Source organism: Triticum dicoccoides, chromosome 7A, assembly GCF_002162155.2.
Source record: "Triticum dicoccoides isolate Atlit2015 ecotype Zavitan chromosome 7A, WEW_v2.0, whole genome shotgun sequence".
Lineage (NCBI taxonomy): Eukaryota > Viridiplantae > Streptophyta > Magnoliopsida > Poales > Poaceae > Triticum > Triticum dicoccoides.
In genome coordinates, this window is record NC_041392.1 from 730,070,233 (window position 1) to 730,082,049 (window position 11,817).

The following is an 11,817-nucleotide window of genomic DNA, read 5'->3' on the forward strand; positions in this document are numbered from 1 at the left end:
ATGTTTTATTCGTTAACATGTATGTATGACAGTAGGCTTAGTTTAGTGAGAAGACAGGTAGCCAAGATGAGGCGGTATTATTTGGAGGCCAACACAAGTTTTTCTACTACATGTGTCACCATTATATTCACCAAAAAAAGTATCACCATTATAATTATCCTCAAGAGGGTTACCACCCAAAAAATTATGTACTTGAGACTTAGAAGAGCTAGTGCATTATGGCTAGTGTAATTTCAGAGGAACAATAAGCTAACAATATATATGTGGTCGATGGAGATGTCTAGATCATGACCAATATGACATTGCACACCAGATGATGCAAAACAGGAAACAAGGGCAACAATACTGGAAAATAAACGACAATAGAACATGCATCAGGGTGAAACTTGCATACTACAATATGAAACACGTATTCAGATGAACAATCTAAGCATCAAGAGCAGGCCGTCTGTTTGAGAATACCGTGCGCTGGCCTGGTTTGGCAAATGGTGCAGACATAGTACTTGATCTTTGGCTTCTTGTGCCAAAACATTGCGAAGAGTTTATCCACATGATGTTCATAGAGCTTCACTTTATTGCCCCAGAAGCAATGTTTCTCCTGCTCGCCAAAGTACTTGACACCGTCAGGTGTGCCTGCATTTGTTTTGTGTTTTACGTCAGGTGCAGCACCAAGGAATTGTTTTAGAAAGGGATCTATGTGTGCTTACCACGAATAATGTAGTTGCAGGGTTCATCTTCGACCTGGTGTCCCTGAGTAAGAAATGTCAATAACAGGAAGTAAACTAAGATGGAAAAAAATAAAGGAACACAGCAGATAAAATGAACAGTCTCTAATGGAGGTCATAGTATATCAACGACTTAAATGGAATGTATCCATATGAGCATAGAGCTAAAAGAAGAGACAGAAAACTGGAAATAGAGAGACATGTTCATACAATATTTAATGTATCAGCTCGGTAGAGAACTATGTGTGACAGAACTACAAGGTCAACGGTGATACAATAAATCAGAGATATTATTAGTGGTCTTACATGAACACAGAAGTCACGGTCTTACATCTTAGATGACTGCTGTCATGGACGATACATATAGAGAGTGCAGAGACTACATTTTCTAAATTCAAGCATCCAGAAAATGCAAAGACCAACAAGAAGCCAAGACTCCTCGACTAAAATTCTAAATCTCAAGGAAACTTGCACAAAATCCAAGCGAAATCATTAATTGTCTGTTTACGCAATGATTTGAGAGGAAGACAATGAATCAGGGAGTAATTGAGATTAACAGAATTTTACAGCTGTTCTTAGATCCCACAACACCAATTTCTCATGAAGCGAAGTTCATATCAAATGAAACCAGTAATTTGGATGCCATTTGCAGGAGGAGATAAGCTTGAGTGTGAAGAGAACTGGAAAAATAGGAGTTGTTGTTCCTGTTGAAAGGATAACATATGAGCTAATATGAACGTGTTTCCAACAAAGCTACACAAAATATAGTGTTTTCTATGTTTACCAGGTTTGCAGGGATCCCATACCCTTGGTACAGGTCAAAACCACCAGAAGCAATCAGCAAAGAACTCTTGTCGCCATAATCCAAGCAATTCAAGGCGTTCCAATAAACTACAAGAAAGATCCGGAGATTAAAAAGAGTAAGATTGGTACAGTTATGAAATAGAGCCATGGACAAAAATATTGTTTGGGTTGTACAAATGAGTCGATGAACTAGTGCAAACTTTCTTTCTCCTTTTGTAACACCCAGATTGCAAGAGGCAAAACAAAAATAAAATAGAAAATCAGCACCCAGATTGAAGTTGTTTCCTTCTCTACTACTTTTCTAGCACAAAAACACCGTATTGTTTATGGATCTTGTTTTAAGGGCATTTCTATAAAGAAAACCAAATGCAGCTAACCTTTGAAAAAGGTGTCCATCTCTCACTCAATATAAAAGCCACGCTCAAAATCATCCAGCACTGCAGCAATCAAGAATGCACCCCCAATCTAACTGATTAATTTATTAAGAGGTGTGCAATGTATAAGTCGATCATCAACCTTATATTACTAATAATTATGGAAACTCAGCATCGGGCCATTGACCAATGATAAAATTTCCCTAGATCCTTAATGTGTTAAAATCAAGGGCTTCTAGATTAAATAAAAATCAAGAACAAACAAATTAATATAGGAAGTGCTTTTCAAAATGTAAGTCTTGATATCCAACCGCTATTCTTCCAGACAGTTGAGGACATAAGCACCCCCTTTTACTGAATAATTCATGACTGGACAAGTCTATTAATAACCTCCGTGACACAGTTCGATAACAATATACTAGTGAATATAGGACGACGAAACTTACATAAACACTTTCTGAAACCTGATCCAATTGTTTGCTAATTACGTCCATCAGACCACAAATCTTCCATCCCTGTAAATCAATGAGTTAGCTTCAACAGAACTGCTAATTGTGAACTTCAAACATCATAGTGGGAACATGATTGTGTGCACGAGCTGATCAAGTAAATTGCAAATTAAGATAATTTAGGCCTACAACTGCAGCTTAAAAGTAGTACAACTACAACTCAATTTCAACGATGCAACAAATTTCCTCCAGAAATAGGCTGCAGTCTTAGCACTACTTATGCACACATCAGATGAGCAGAAAATAGGAGGAAGGACTCCATAGTAGTTCCATTGGTTCGGTTGAGCTCAAGCCTTGCGGACAATCACATGGTGCTCCCTCTGGAACTCCACCTCGTCCCTCTGGTGGTGCATGATCACAAGGGCTCTTCTCACCTTAAGCAGCAAATGGAAAGTGTGGTTACAAACCAGCTATACATAATCTATGAATGACATTATGCTTGTGAAATTTTATGTGTTATATGACAGGTTTCTTACAATGTAGTCGCTCATCCCCATCCGATTCAGTTACCCAAAACAATGAGCTAAAGAAAGTTGCAGCTCTACCAGCAATTCAACATGTCGAAAGAAGTACTACCGGAAGCCTGGAACAGTCGAACTGGAGTTGATGTGGTAAGGTTATCAGAATCCATCAGCTTACTTGTTCTTGGAGCATCGGAAGTGCACCAGATAGAATCAAACCCTGATATTACCATGCAATTTGCAATCGTTGACTGCAAGGAATTTAGCCACCATGTATATGTTTATGGAAGAAGTGGTCCCAGTCTGATGTTACCTGGGAGAAACCCATCAGTCCATCAAAGGGACCTTCTTTAATTATCAACTCCTCGATGTAAGTCAGGCATTTGACGGAATATAACGAGGGGGAAATAAACTCATATCCGCAGGGGGACATTCTGAAAAGGAGTTACAAAAGCTAACAAAAGGCTGCTACTGACTTGATTTCTATGATCCTTATTTGATCCCGTGTCAAATCCAAGTCAATATGCTAGTTAATTAGGAGTGGTTGCACCGAACAAGCACTCAACCAAGCACACCAGCGCAAGCACAACACACGCGCACCACATAGCTGGCACACACGCACGCCTCCAGCAGCAAGCAATCCACGGACATTCGGGACGCACGCCCCGTGCCAAGATGTGATTGCCGCCACCGCCAATATCTCTGCAACTTTCGCTCGAGCGAGAGAGAGAAGGGGGATGAGAAGAAGAGAGGGCCACCGTTAAAGGGTTGTATAGTGTGTGGGTCCCGTTGGGCTATATCAGATCCTTAAGCATGCCCCACTAGCCCATGAGAAAATTGAGAGCATATCAGAAAAGGCCCAGCTGCTACAACTTCACGTGCTTCCTCATTTGAACTTGATCATTTTCTTCAAAGGTAGTCAAAGTTTCTCTAAAAGCACATTACGGGGATCCTATTACTACCCAACTAGCATTTAGCACTACAAGTATTAATTTGTTCTACATCACCTCTGCTCTCTCTCATAGTTTTAAATAGCCGGCTATAACCTTGCTATAGCTGTTTGAGAATGTTGCCGCTAAATGATTTCATGTATAATTTGTCGCTATAGCCCAGGTATAGCTATTTTTAAGGGTCGCCGTTAAATGTGATAGCCCGCTATTTAAAACATTGTCTCTCTATGTAATGCAAAATCATCATGTCCCTCAGTACTATCAAAGACAAATGGGATTCTACAGAAGTCAACTGCACTAGAAATGTAAGGTCTCATTTTAACTAGGGCCTTATCGATAATAGCATTATGATATTTTCCCTAAGTAGGGGAATCAATGAAGGGGAAATAAGGTGTATCAGGAACATAAGTTCTCAAATCATCCCCAAATCCTTTGTGATTTTCAACATCTTTAAGAAAAAAACTTAGACATAATTTTCGACATCATTTTTCGATTGATGATTAATTTGTCTGATCCGACAAATTTTTTGATTGATACTTTCATTCATTCCCATATCCATAGGTGTAGTAAAATGAAAATAGCGAGAAATGTCAATAGAATTACAGGAATCCGAGTCTCCATCCAATCCCTCGTCGGAGCAATCCTCTCCTGCCAGCAACCAGAAGCGGTTTCTAGCTGGAGCGACTCCTAATTTTTGCACTCGGCAAGGCATGCTGAGCGGTGCTCCTTGGACGTGAACCACATCGTGTGGCGGAGAACCACCTCTCCTCATAGATCGGCCGCCATCTCCTTCCTCCGTTTCACCATCATTGGAGGCACCGCCTCTTCCTAAATCACAATCGGAGCATGGATCGAACCTGGGGATAGAAGCGCAAGCACCAACTCCCTCAGACCCTTCACCGGAGCCAGCGGCGTGGTGCTTAGCGACGTGAACGCCACCCAATATTCAGTGCCTGTGCGGGAATCTTCGAGTCCACTCGATCCATAGGCCAAAGCAAGATCTCCGGCTAGTGCTTCCGCTCCTCCGTTCCGAGTAACATCTCTTCCTCTTCCTCCATCAGCACATCGAGCACCGCTTCCGCCTCCAACTTCATCGCCTCCCATTCATTGCACTAGGAGCAGATCTCACAAAGGTGCACAATCTTGCAAGCATCTCCTGAAAATTTCCGTAGCTTCTCCTCTCCCATCACCATCGCCATCGCATAAGACCTCATCCCTCAAATTGGGGAGAAATGGATCTTGCGGGGAGTTGCGAGAGAGGAGGCTGAAGTGCCAAAGCGAAGGGATTTGCTCACCAATCCTCCTGGTGGAGTTAATCACCCCCACTCGCGCATCGCCGCCATGCGCATCGATCAAGGAGGTCTCCATAGTGCGCCTAATGGGCTCCCCAAGTTGTGACACATGACACGAAAGTGTACCACAACACACGGTACAAAAAATTTGCCCGCGCGGTTCGCACGAGAGTCCACCCACACAACCAACCTCGTCGACGAGGACCACCCGCGGCTTCTCTCCTCGTCAATAGATTAGCAGGCTTGCCGCCCGAAGATCCGGAACAAACCACAGCGACCACTGCGTGTCGCGTGCGTTGCATGAAAACATCCTTCCTCCCGTAATTGTTTGTTTGTTTTTTCCTTATATTTTGTGTGTATAAATGTCCATTACCCGTGGGTATAAAATCTCTTCAATTCTTGTCCTGTCCTGTTTTTTCGGGGTAGGCATACCCATTGGCAAAATTACCCACGGCCCATTTGCTAAGCCCGTGTAGGAGATGTGCGATACAGTTAGCCCGTTTAAATGGCGCACCCACGGCCCATTCGCCCCTACCCCTAAATAAAGTTCTCTCTCCCCTATCCCTTCCCCTAAAAGAAAAAAAAAACTTCCCTAATCCCCTGCATCTTACCGCCGCCGCCACCGCCGCCGCCGGATTTCTTCCGCCCGTCGCCATGTCCACCGCGGGAGAGCGCTCTCCCCCGCGAGAGGAAGGCCGCTCGTCGATTCGCGCCCGGTACGCTCGGCAACAACCACCATCAACCCCTCCTCCTCCGTATCTGATCCCCTGACCTCCTGCTCCTCCGCCCGTGTTTCTGCAGGGCTCTCCCCGGCGGGCCGCCGGCCGGGAGGCTCATCGACGACATCCTCGTGGAGATCCTCTCGCGCGTCCCCGCCAAGGAGCTCTGCCGCTGCAAGTGCGTCTCGAGGCACTGGTTCGGCCTCATCCACCACCCCGACCACCGCAAGCGGCTCCCCCAAACCCTGGCCGGCTTCTTCTACGGCAGCAGCACCGGCACCACCGCGCAGCGGCTCCTGGAGCTGCCCTTCCGCTTCACCAGCGTCTCGGGGGACCGCCGCCTTCCATTCGGCACCAAATTAAGCTTCCTGCCCAACCACCACCTGCCCGTCGATCTGCTCGACTCCTGCAACGGCCTCCTCCTCTGCCGATGCTACCACGTCTCCGGCGGGGTTGGCGCGTTCCATTATGTCGTGTGCAATCCCGCCACCAAGAAGTGGGTCGTGTTGCCCAACTCCTGCAAGGACAGCAGCGAGGTGGCCACCACATCTCTGGGCTTCGACCCGGCTCTATCGCCGCATTTCCATGTGTTTGAGCTGGTAGTTGAGCACAATTATAGTCAGGACACTGAGCTTTCGGGAGTGGCAGTGTATTCGTCTGAAACCGGAGAATGGATTCATAAGGAGAAGAGATGGAACAGAGCTACTCGGCACTCCTCCGCAACAGTCTTTCTCGACGGCCTTCTGTTCTTTCGTGCCCTTGACCTTGAATATCACGATTGTGTAGTTGCAGTGGACACAAAGGGAGAAACCTGGATGAAATTCAGGGTCCCTGGTGGTCAGGTTGATGATTTTGGTCCGGCCGATGGTTTTGTTCACCAGATGTTATTCAGGGTTCCTGGTGGTCAGGCTGATGATTTTGGTCTGGCTCATGGTTTTATTCAGCGGTCACAGGGATGCTTGCATTTTGCCAATTTTCAGAGGGATGAAGATGGTGTTGGCATTCGATTGGTAGTTTATGTTCTGAAAAATTATGAAAGCGAAGAATGGATAGTGAAGCATAGCATTAAAACTTCAGACATATGTGGATGGACAGACTTATGGCTTGATGCGGATTTTGATTTCATTGCGATTCATCCAGAATGCAATTCGTTGTTCTTCATTGCGGGGGGTGTCACATTAATGTGCTATAATATGGATAATCGGCAGGTCAAAGTGATCTCCTATCTTGGAGGTGCCAAGCCGCTATTTCTGCCCTATGTGCTGTTGTACACCGAGTCACTCTCATTGCACTGCTAAGTGGATCTCTGATCGGAGTCAATTCTTCATGCTATGGAGCAGTGGGCTTGGTATGTCTGCTTGAATTTGGCTCTCATTTTCTCTGACTGATGAATGCATGTTTTTCCGGTTTGGAGCAATGGTGGTTCAGTATGGAGGGAACCTGACTGATTTCTCTGTGATCAGTTATCCAAATTTGTACTGAACTTTCTGTCATATGTACTGGTCTCTGGTTTGGTCAACTTCTACCTTCATGCATTGCTTAACTCGTGTAGTCTTTGTGTTAAGGTACTATGATCAGTAAGACATGGACAATGGTTATCATGCAGGAAAACTTTTCTCGAACATCATGCTGAGGCTTAAAATTTGATCTTCTACAGCATTTGCATCCACGTGAATTATAACCATCTTATTTGCAATGATTTAGTAAATGGTCACTTGTCTGCTAACGATATGGTGTGTGAAATTGTGCTGATGATGCAAATCATTTCCTTTCTTTCCTGCCAATGGTTTGAAATAAAAAATCATTGCTGCTATCTGTTAGTGTAACCCTTGGATGAATACATGTCACTTCTTTGGATGCTAGTTTCTTTTTTGAACACAAGTACACAACAGTGGTCTTTGTTTGTGGGTATTCTTCAGTTAGGTAGCGTAAAAGAGTTTGAAATAATCACTTTCATGCGCCTTTTATTGTACTCATGCTTCTAGTTATACTACGTACGATCCCTGTATGTTGCACTACAGCAACTTTGCAGAGCTGTTTCTGAATTTTGACTTTTTGTGTCCTATAGCACTGTAACAAAAAGGTTCAGGCTCTGTGTGGGCTCTGGTTTCAGCTTCAAATCTCCAAAACAAACTGAAACTATCCCTGTGTCCTGCGCTCCCGTTGTCATCAGGGATGACAAATAAGCTCGCCTCCTTTTATCGGGGACGGCACTGGTGTTTAGGAGCTAAATCGATTTGTTTTTGGCGATTTTTGAGGTAGATTTATGTGTAAGAACACTTCCAGCATTATCTAGTCAAGGAAAATTCATCGTGTTTTTCCTGGACGAAGTTCAATTAGGTAACAGGTCAGCATGCATTCTTATGTAGCCTGTTTACTCTAGTGAAACAATCCCAGTGAAGCCAACAAGACGGACAGAGCTTAATGCACATAACCTAGTGACAAAAACCTGTGCGTCATTGTGGGCACCATTGCTCTGATTGTGGTAACTGGGGTATAATTACTGTCACCACCTTCGGCCCCAAACCATCACACCATCACCCAGGAGAAAACAACATTGACGCTGCCCATGGAGCACAAGACCCTGAGGCCTTGTTCGGTTGCGGGTGAATCCGAGTGGATTGAAGGGGTTTGAGGGGGATTTAAACCTCTTCTAAGTCAAAATATGAACCAATCCCTGCCAATCCCCTCCAATCCTCTTGGGGAGAGGATTAACCGAACAAAGCCTGAAGGATGGAGAGGGCGGGGGTTTGACAATATTACTCATCCCATGGTTATAGGGCATACATTCTCTGGAGATCTAAAAATGATCCCAGGCTCCTTTTAGCCCTTTACAATAAATCGGTAAACACACATTGGGGAAACTGTAAGCACAAAACTCCATGCCCAAAATGTTAATCAGAACCTAGAAAATAAGTGGCTATGCAAAAAAATAAAATCAAATTGTAACTAGGATTAGCGACAATGTTCAGGTTCCCAGCGCACTGAAATCGCCGCCTGAATTTCTCCAAAGCATCCAAAGGGTTTCTCCTAGAGACCGTCATGCAAAAAATGCGATGATGATTCAGATCTCCATTACATCTGATGATGGTCATGGCCTGCTCTGCTGCAAGCTGACAAAATGAAGCAACAAATCATCGATAAATTCTTATTCCGGCCCAGCCTGCGCTGCCCATGTCTCGCCAATCTGGAATCTACCTTTCTTGGATTGGGAAGAGAACTGACAAGTGAAGGATATATATGTTTGAATTATAGCTGAATACTGCTTTGTGTCTCTAACTTCAGACAATCAACTAGGTACACAGTTTTGCATGAGAAGTGCCATGTGTAAGATGGTTGTGGAATAACTTACATGATTTTTGCATAATTAGCAAGATAGTTGCTAAGTACTCCCTCCGTAAAGAATATAAGAGCATTTACATAGGAAATGTTTTTAGCAGAACATGATCATACACACCGAGCTTGGATCATAATTTTCATTTTTTTGCATGAGTAGTTTCTATATAACGCATAAGTGCTCTATGTTTGTGGGTATTGTTCAGGTAGGTAGTTTAAAAGAGTTTGAAATAAGCACTGTTGTGCGCCTTGCATTGTAGTCGTGCTTCTAGTTGTACTACGATGCCTGTAATGTTGCATGTACAGCAACTTGGCAGAGTTGTTTCAGATTTTTTTTTTGTTTTGAAACGAGGCAAAAGACTTACCATTTTCATTGATTAAGAATAAGATAATTGCCCGATTAATTGACAAAAACCGGGCTAAAACCGATACATCACAACCCACATGACATGGGCACCACCGGCCAACCTGGCCACCAACATGGAACAAGACACGACGGCACATGCCAACGGTTGGCCACACGCGCAAGCAACCGACAGCTCCGACTTTGACGACGAGCAAGACAAGGGAAATATGCAGGACTTGCGCCGATCATGCCCACCGCAAAACGGCCACCGAATGTCTGTCATCGTCACCACTGGACACGCTCCAACGTAGCTTTGACTTCAAAGCAACCCAACAACCACGGAAGAGCACCTCGGACACGTCGGGAAGAACCGACTACCGAAGACCACACCGCGACCCAAGCTCCTCTCAACGCCATCATCGTTGCCAAACAGAAACCAGTGCCCCGCCCCAACCTCAGCAAACCACGCGGCGAAGATGCTGCCATCGACGGCGAAGATGCCATCATCCTCCAGACTCACAGTCGTAGCCGGCTCCGAAACGATGCCCCCACGGAGGAGAAAGACGTGAAGACACCTCCATCGCCCAATCCAGCGGATCAGAGGTTTCCCTCTGGAGCCCAAGCCGTGGGGAGAAGGTGGAGCACCTCCACGACGACGCTTCCAAGAAAGACCGCGGCACCTGCGGGCGCCGCCGTCACCGGCTCCGGTGAAGAATGGAGCAAGGATTTCTCCCGGAGATGTGCCGGCCACCTGCCACCACCGACCACCGACCGCCGCCCACAAACCACCACCCCTGCCGAGGCCGACTCCAATCTAGCCACGGGACCCCTCGATCCGCCGCGTCCAGAAGCGCTCCGCCCCCCGGCCGAAGCCGCCACCGCCGAACCCGGGGCCGCCGCCCCGGCAACCACAACCCACCATCGCCGATGACATCACCACCAAAGGAGCCTGACCAGGCCCATCGGTCCGGAGCCCACATCACCAGATCCAGAGGCAAGGGAGGGCCTGAACAGATCGGAGACCTCGCTCCGGGCCTCGCTGGGAGATGGCCGGCAGACAGAGAAGCCGCTGGGAAGCCGCAGCCTCGCGCGACGCACAGTCCTCCGCCGTCAGATGTGGCCGGAGTCACATCGAAGGATGGGGAGGAGGCGCCGCGGTCACTAGGCCCCAACCACACCACAAGGCACGGCCACGCCGACGCCGCGCAGCAGCCGCACGCCGCACCGCCAGGGGAAGCCGTCGTTGCAGGGGCTCCAGATCCGCCACCGCCTCCTCCGCCATCGGACGAGAGGAAGAGGAAGGGGAAGACCCCGGCGCCGCCGTTCGCTGCCCGGGCTTAGCCTGGCGGCCTCCTCCGGCGACGGCGAGGGGAGGGAGGGGGGTGAGGGGGGCGGCCCGGCGGCGCGGACGAGGGCTCCGCCCGAGTCGCTAGAGAGGCGACGCGGGGGACGAGTGGTTGAGTTGAACAAAGAAGTAACCGATGAACAACTGTTTCTGAATTTTGACCTTTTTATGCCCTATAATAGTGAAACTACGAGGTTCATGGCTCTGTGGGTGCTGTGATTTTCAGCTCCAAGTCTCCGAAACAAACTGAAAGCCCAGACAGTGTTTTTTTTTCTTTTGCGGTTGACAGTGTTGATAGGACTACCGATATGATAGCCATTCCTAGGGATCGGATCAGCCATGCAGCAGCTTCACTGGGCACGATCTGGAAGTTTCTTTTTTTAGGGTGATGGATCACGGGAAGATCAGCAGGAATACGTTTTTTATTGAGACAAATCGGCAGGAAAGCGCTCGTGTTCGAACCCCGCAGCAGCTACTGTTACTTTTCTTTTCGGATGAAAAATGAGCTGTGCAATTAGAGGCCCAGCTTATTCATTCACCACATATGATTTTTATTTCATTATTTCATCCATCCTAGATGATTTCAATTTTTCTTTCCTTCCCTCGCTTCGCAATTGCGTAGATCCGACGATCTTTTTACATCCATCTCAGCTGATTTTGATTACTTTTCATTTATTTCATCCATCCCAGAATACTCCTTTTTTTTCTTTTTTCTTTCTCTCCCTTCCCAACTGCGCAAATTCTATTCATCAATCTCAGATGATTCATTTTTTTATTCCATCCACCCCAGATGATACCATTTTTTTCTTTTACTTTCCTCATCGTGCTAATCCTTTCGATACATTGTTTTTATTTCATCCATCCATAATGATTTCAATTTTTCTTGTTTTTTCTCTTGTGTACCTTTTCTTCAATGCCAGTGCCATGCTTAAGTGGGAGCATGTTACCCATCAATA

The 11,817-nt window shown here is 46.2% G+C and overlaps 1 protein-coding gene and 1 long non-coding RNA gene across 2 annotated transcripts; one reads left to right on the forward strand and one right to left on the reverse strand.

Annotated features, from left to right (window-relative positions):
* LOC119333629 lies at window positions 1–1,616 on the reverse strand. The gene is made up of 4 exons (XR_005161228.1): window positions 1,510–1,616; window positions 1,293–1,429; window positions 708–750; window positions 1–633 (listed from the first exon to the last, which is right to left on the reverse strand). It is a non-coding gene; the product is annotated as an uncharacterized LOC119333629 (long non-coding RNA).
* A 4,061-nt stretch (window positions 1,617–5,677) lies between these two features.
* Window positions 5,678–7,509, forward strand: LOC119332478. The gene is made up of 2 exons (XM_037605661.1): window positions 5,678–5,831; window positions 5,917–7,509. The coding sequence occupies exons 1-2, from the start codon at window positions 5,770–5,772 to the stop codon at window positions 7,130–7,132; spliced, it is 1,278 nt and encodes a 425-aa protein (XP_037461558.1). The 5' UTR covers window positions 5,678–5,769; the 3' UTR covers window positions 7,133–7,509.
* The last annotated feature ends 4,308 nt before the right edge of the window (window positions 7,510–11,817 follow it).

Excerpts from the sequence above, each read along its gene's own strand:
- LOC119332478 (XM_037605661.1), top strand. The coding sequence starts at position 5,770 with ATGTCCACCGCGGGAGAGCGCTCTCCCCCGCGAGAGGAAGGCCGCTCG. Across the intron at positions 5,832-5,916 it reads CGCTCGTCGATTCGCGCCCG|GGCTCTCCCCGGCGGGCCGC; the intron begins GTACGCTCGGCA and ends GTGTTTCTGCAG.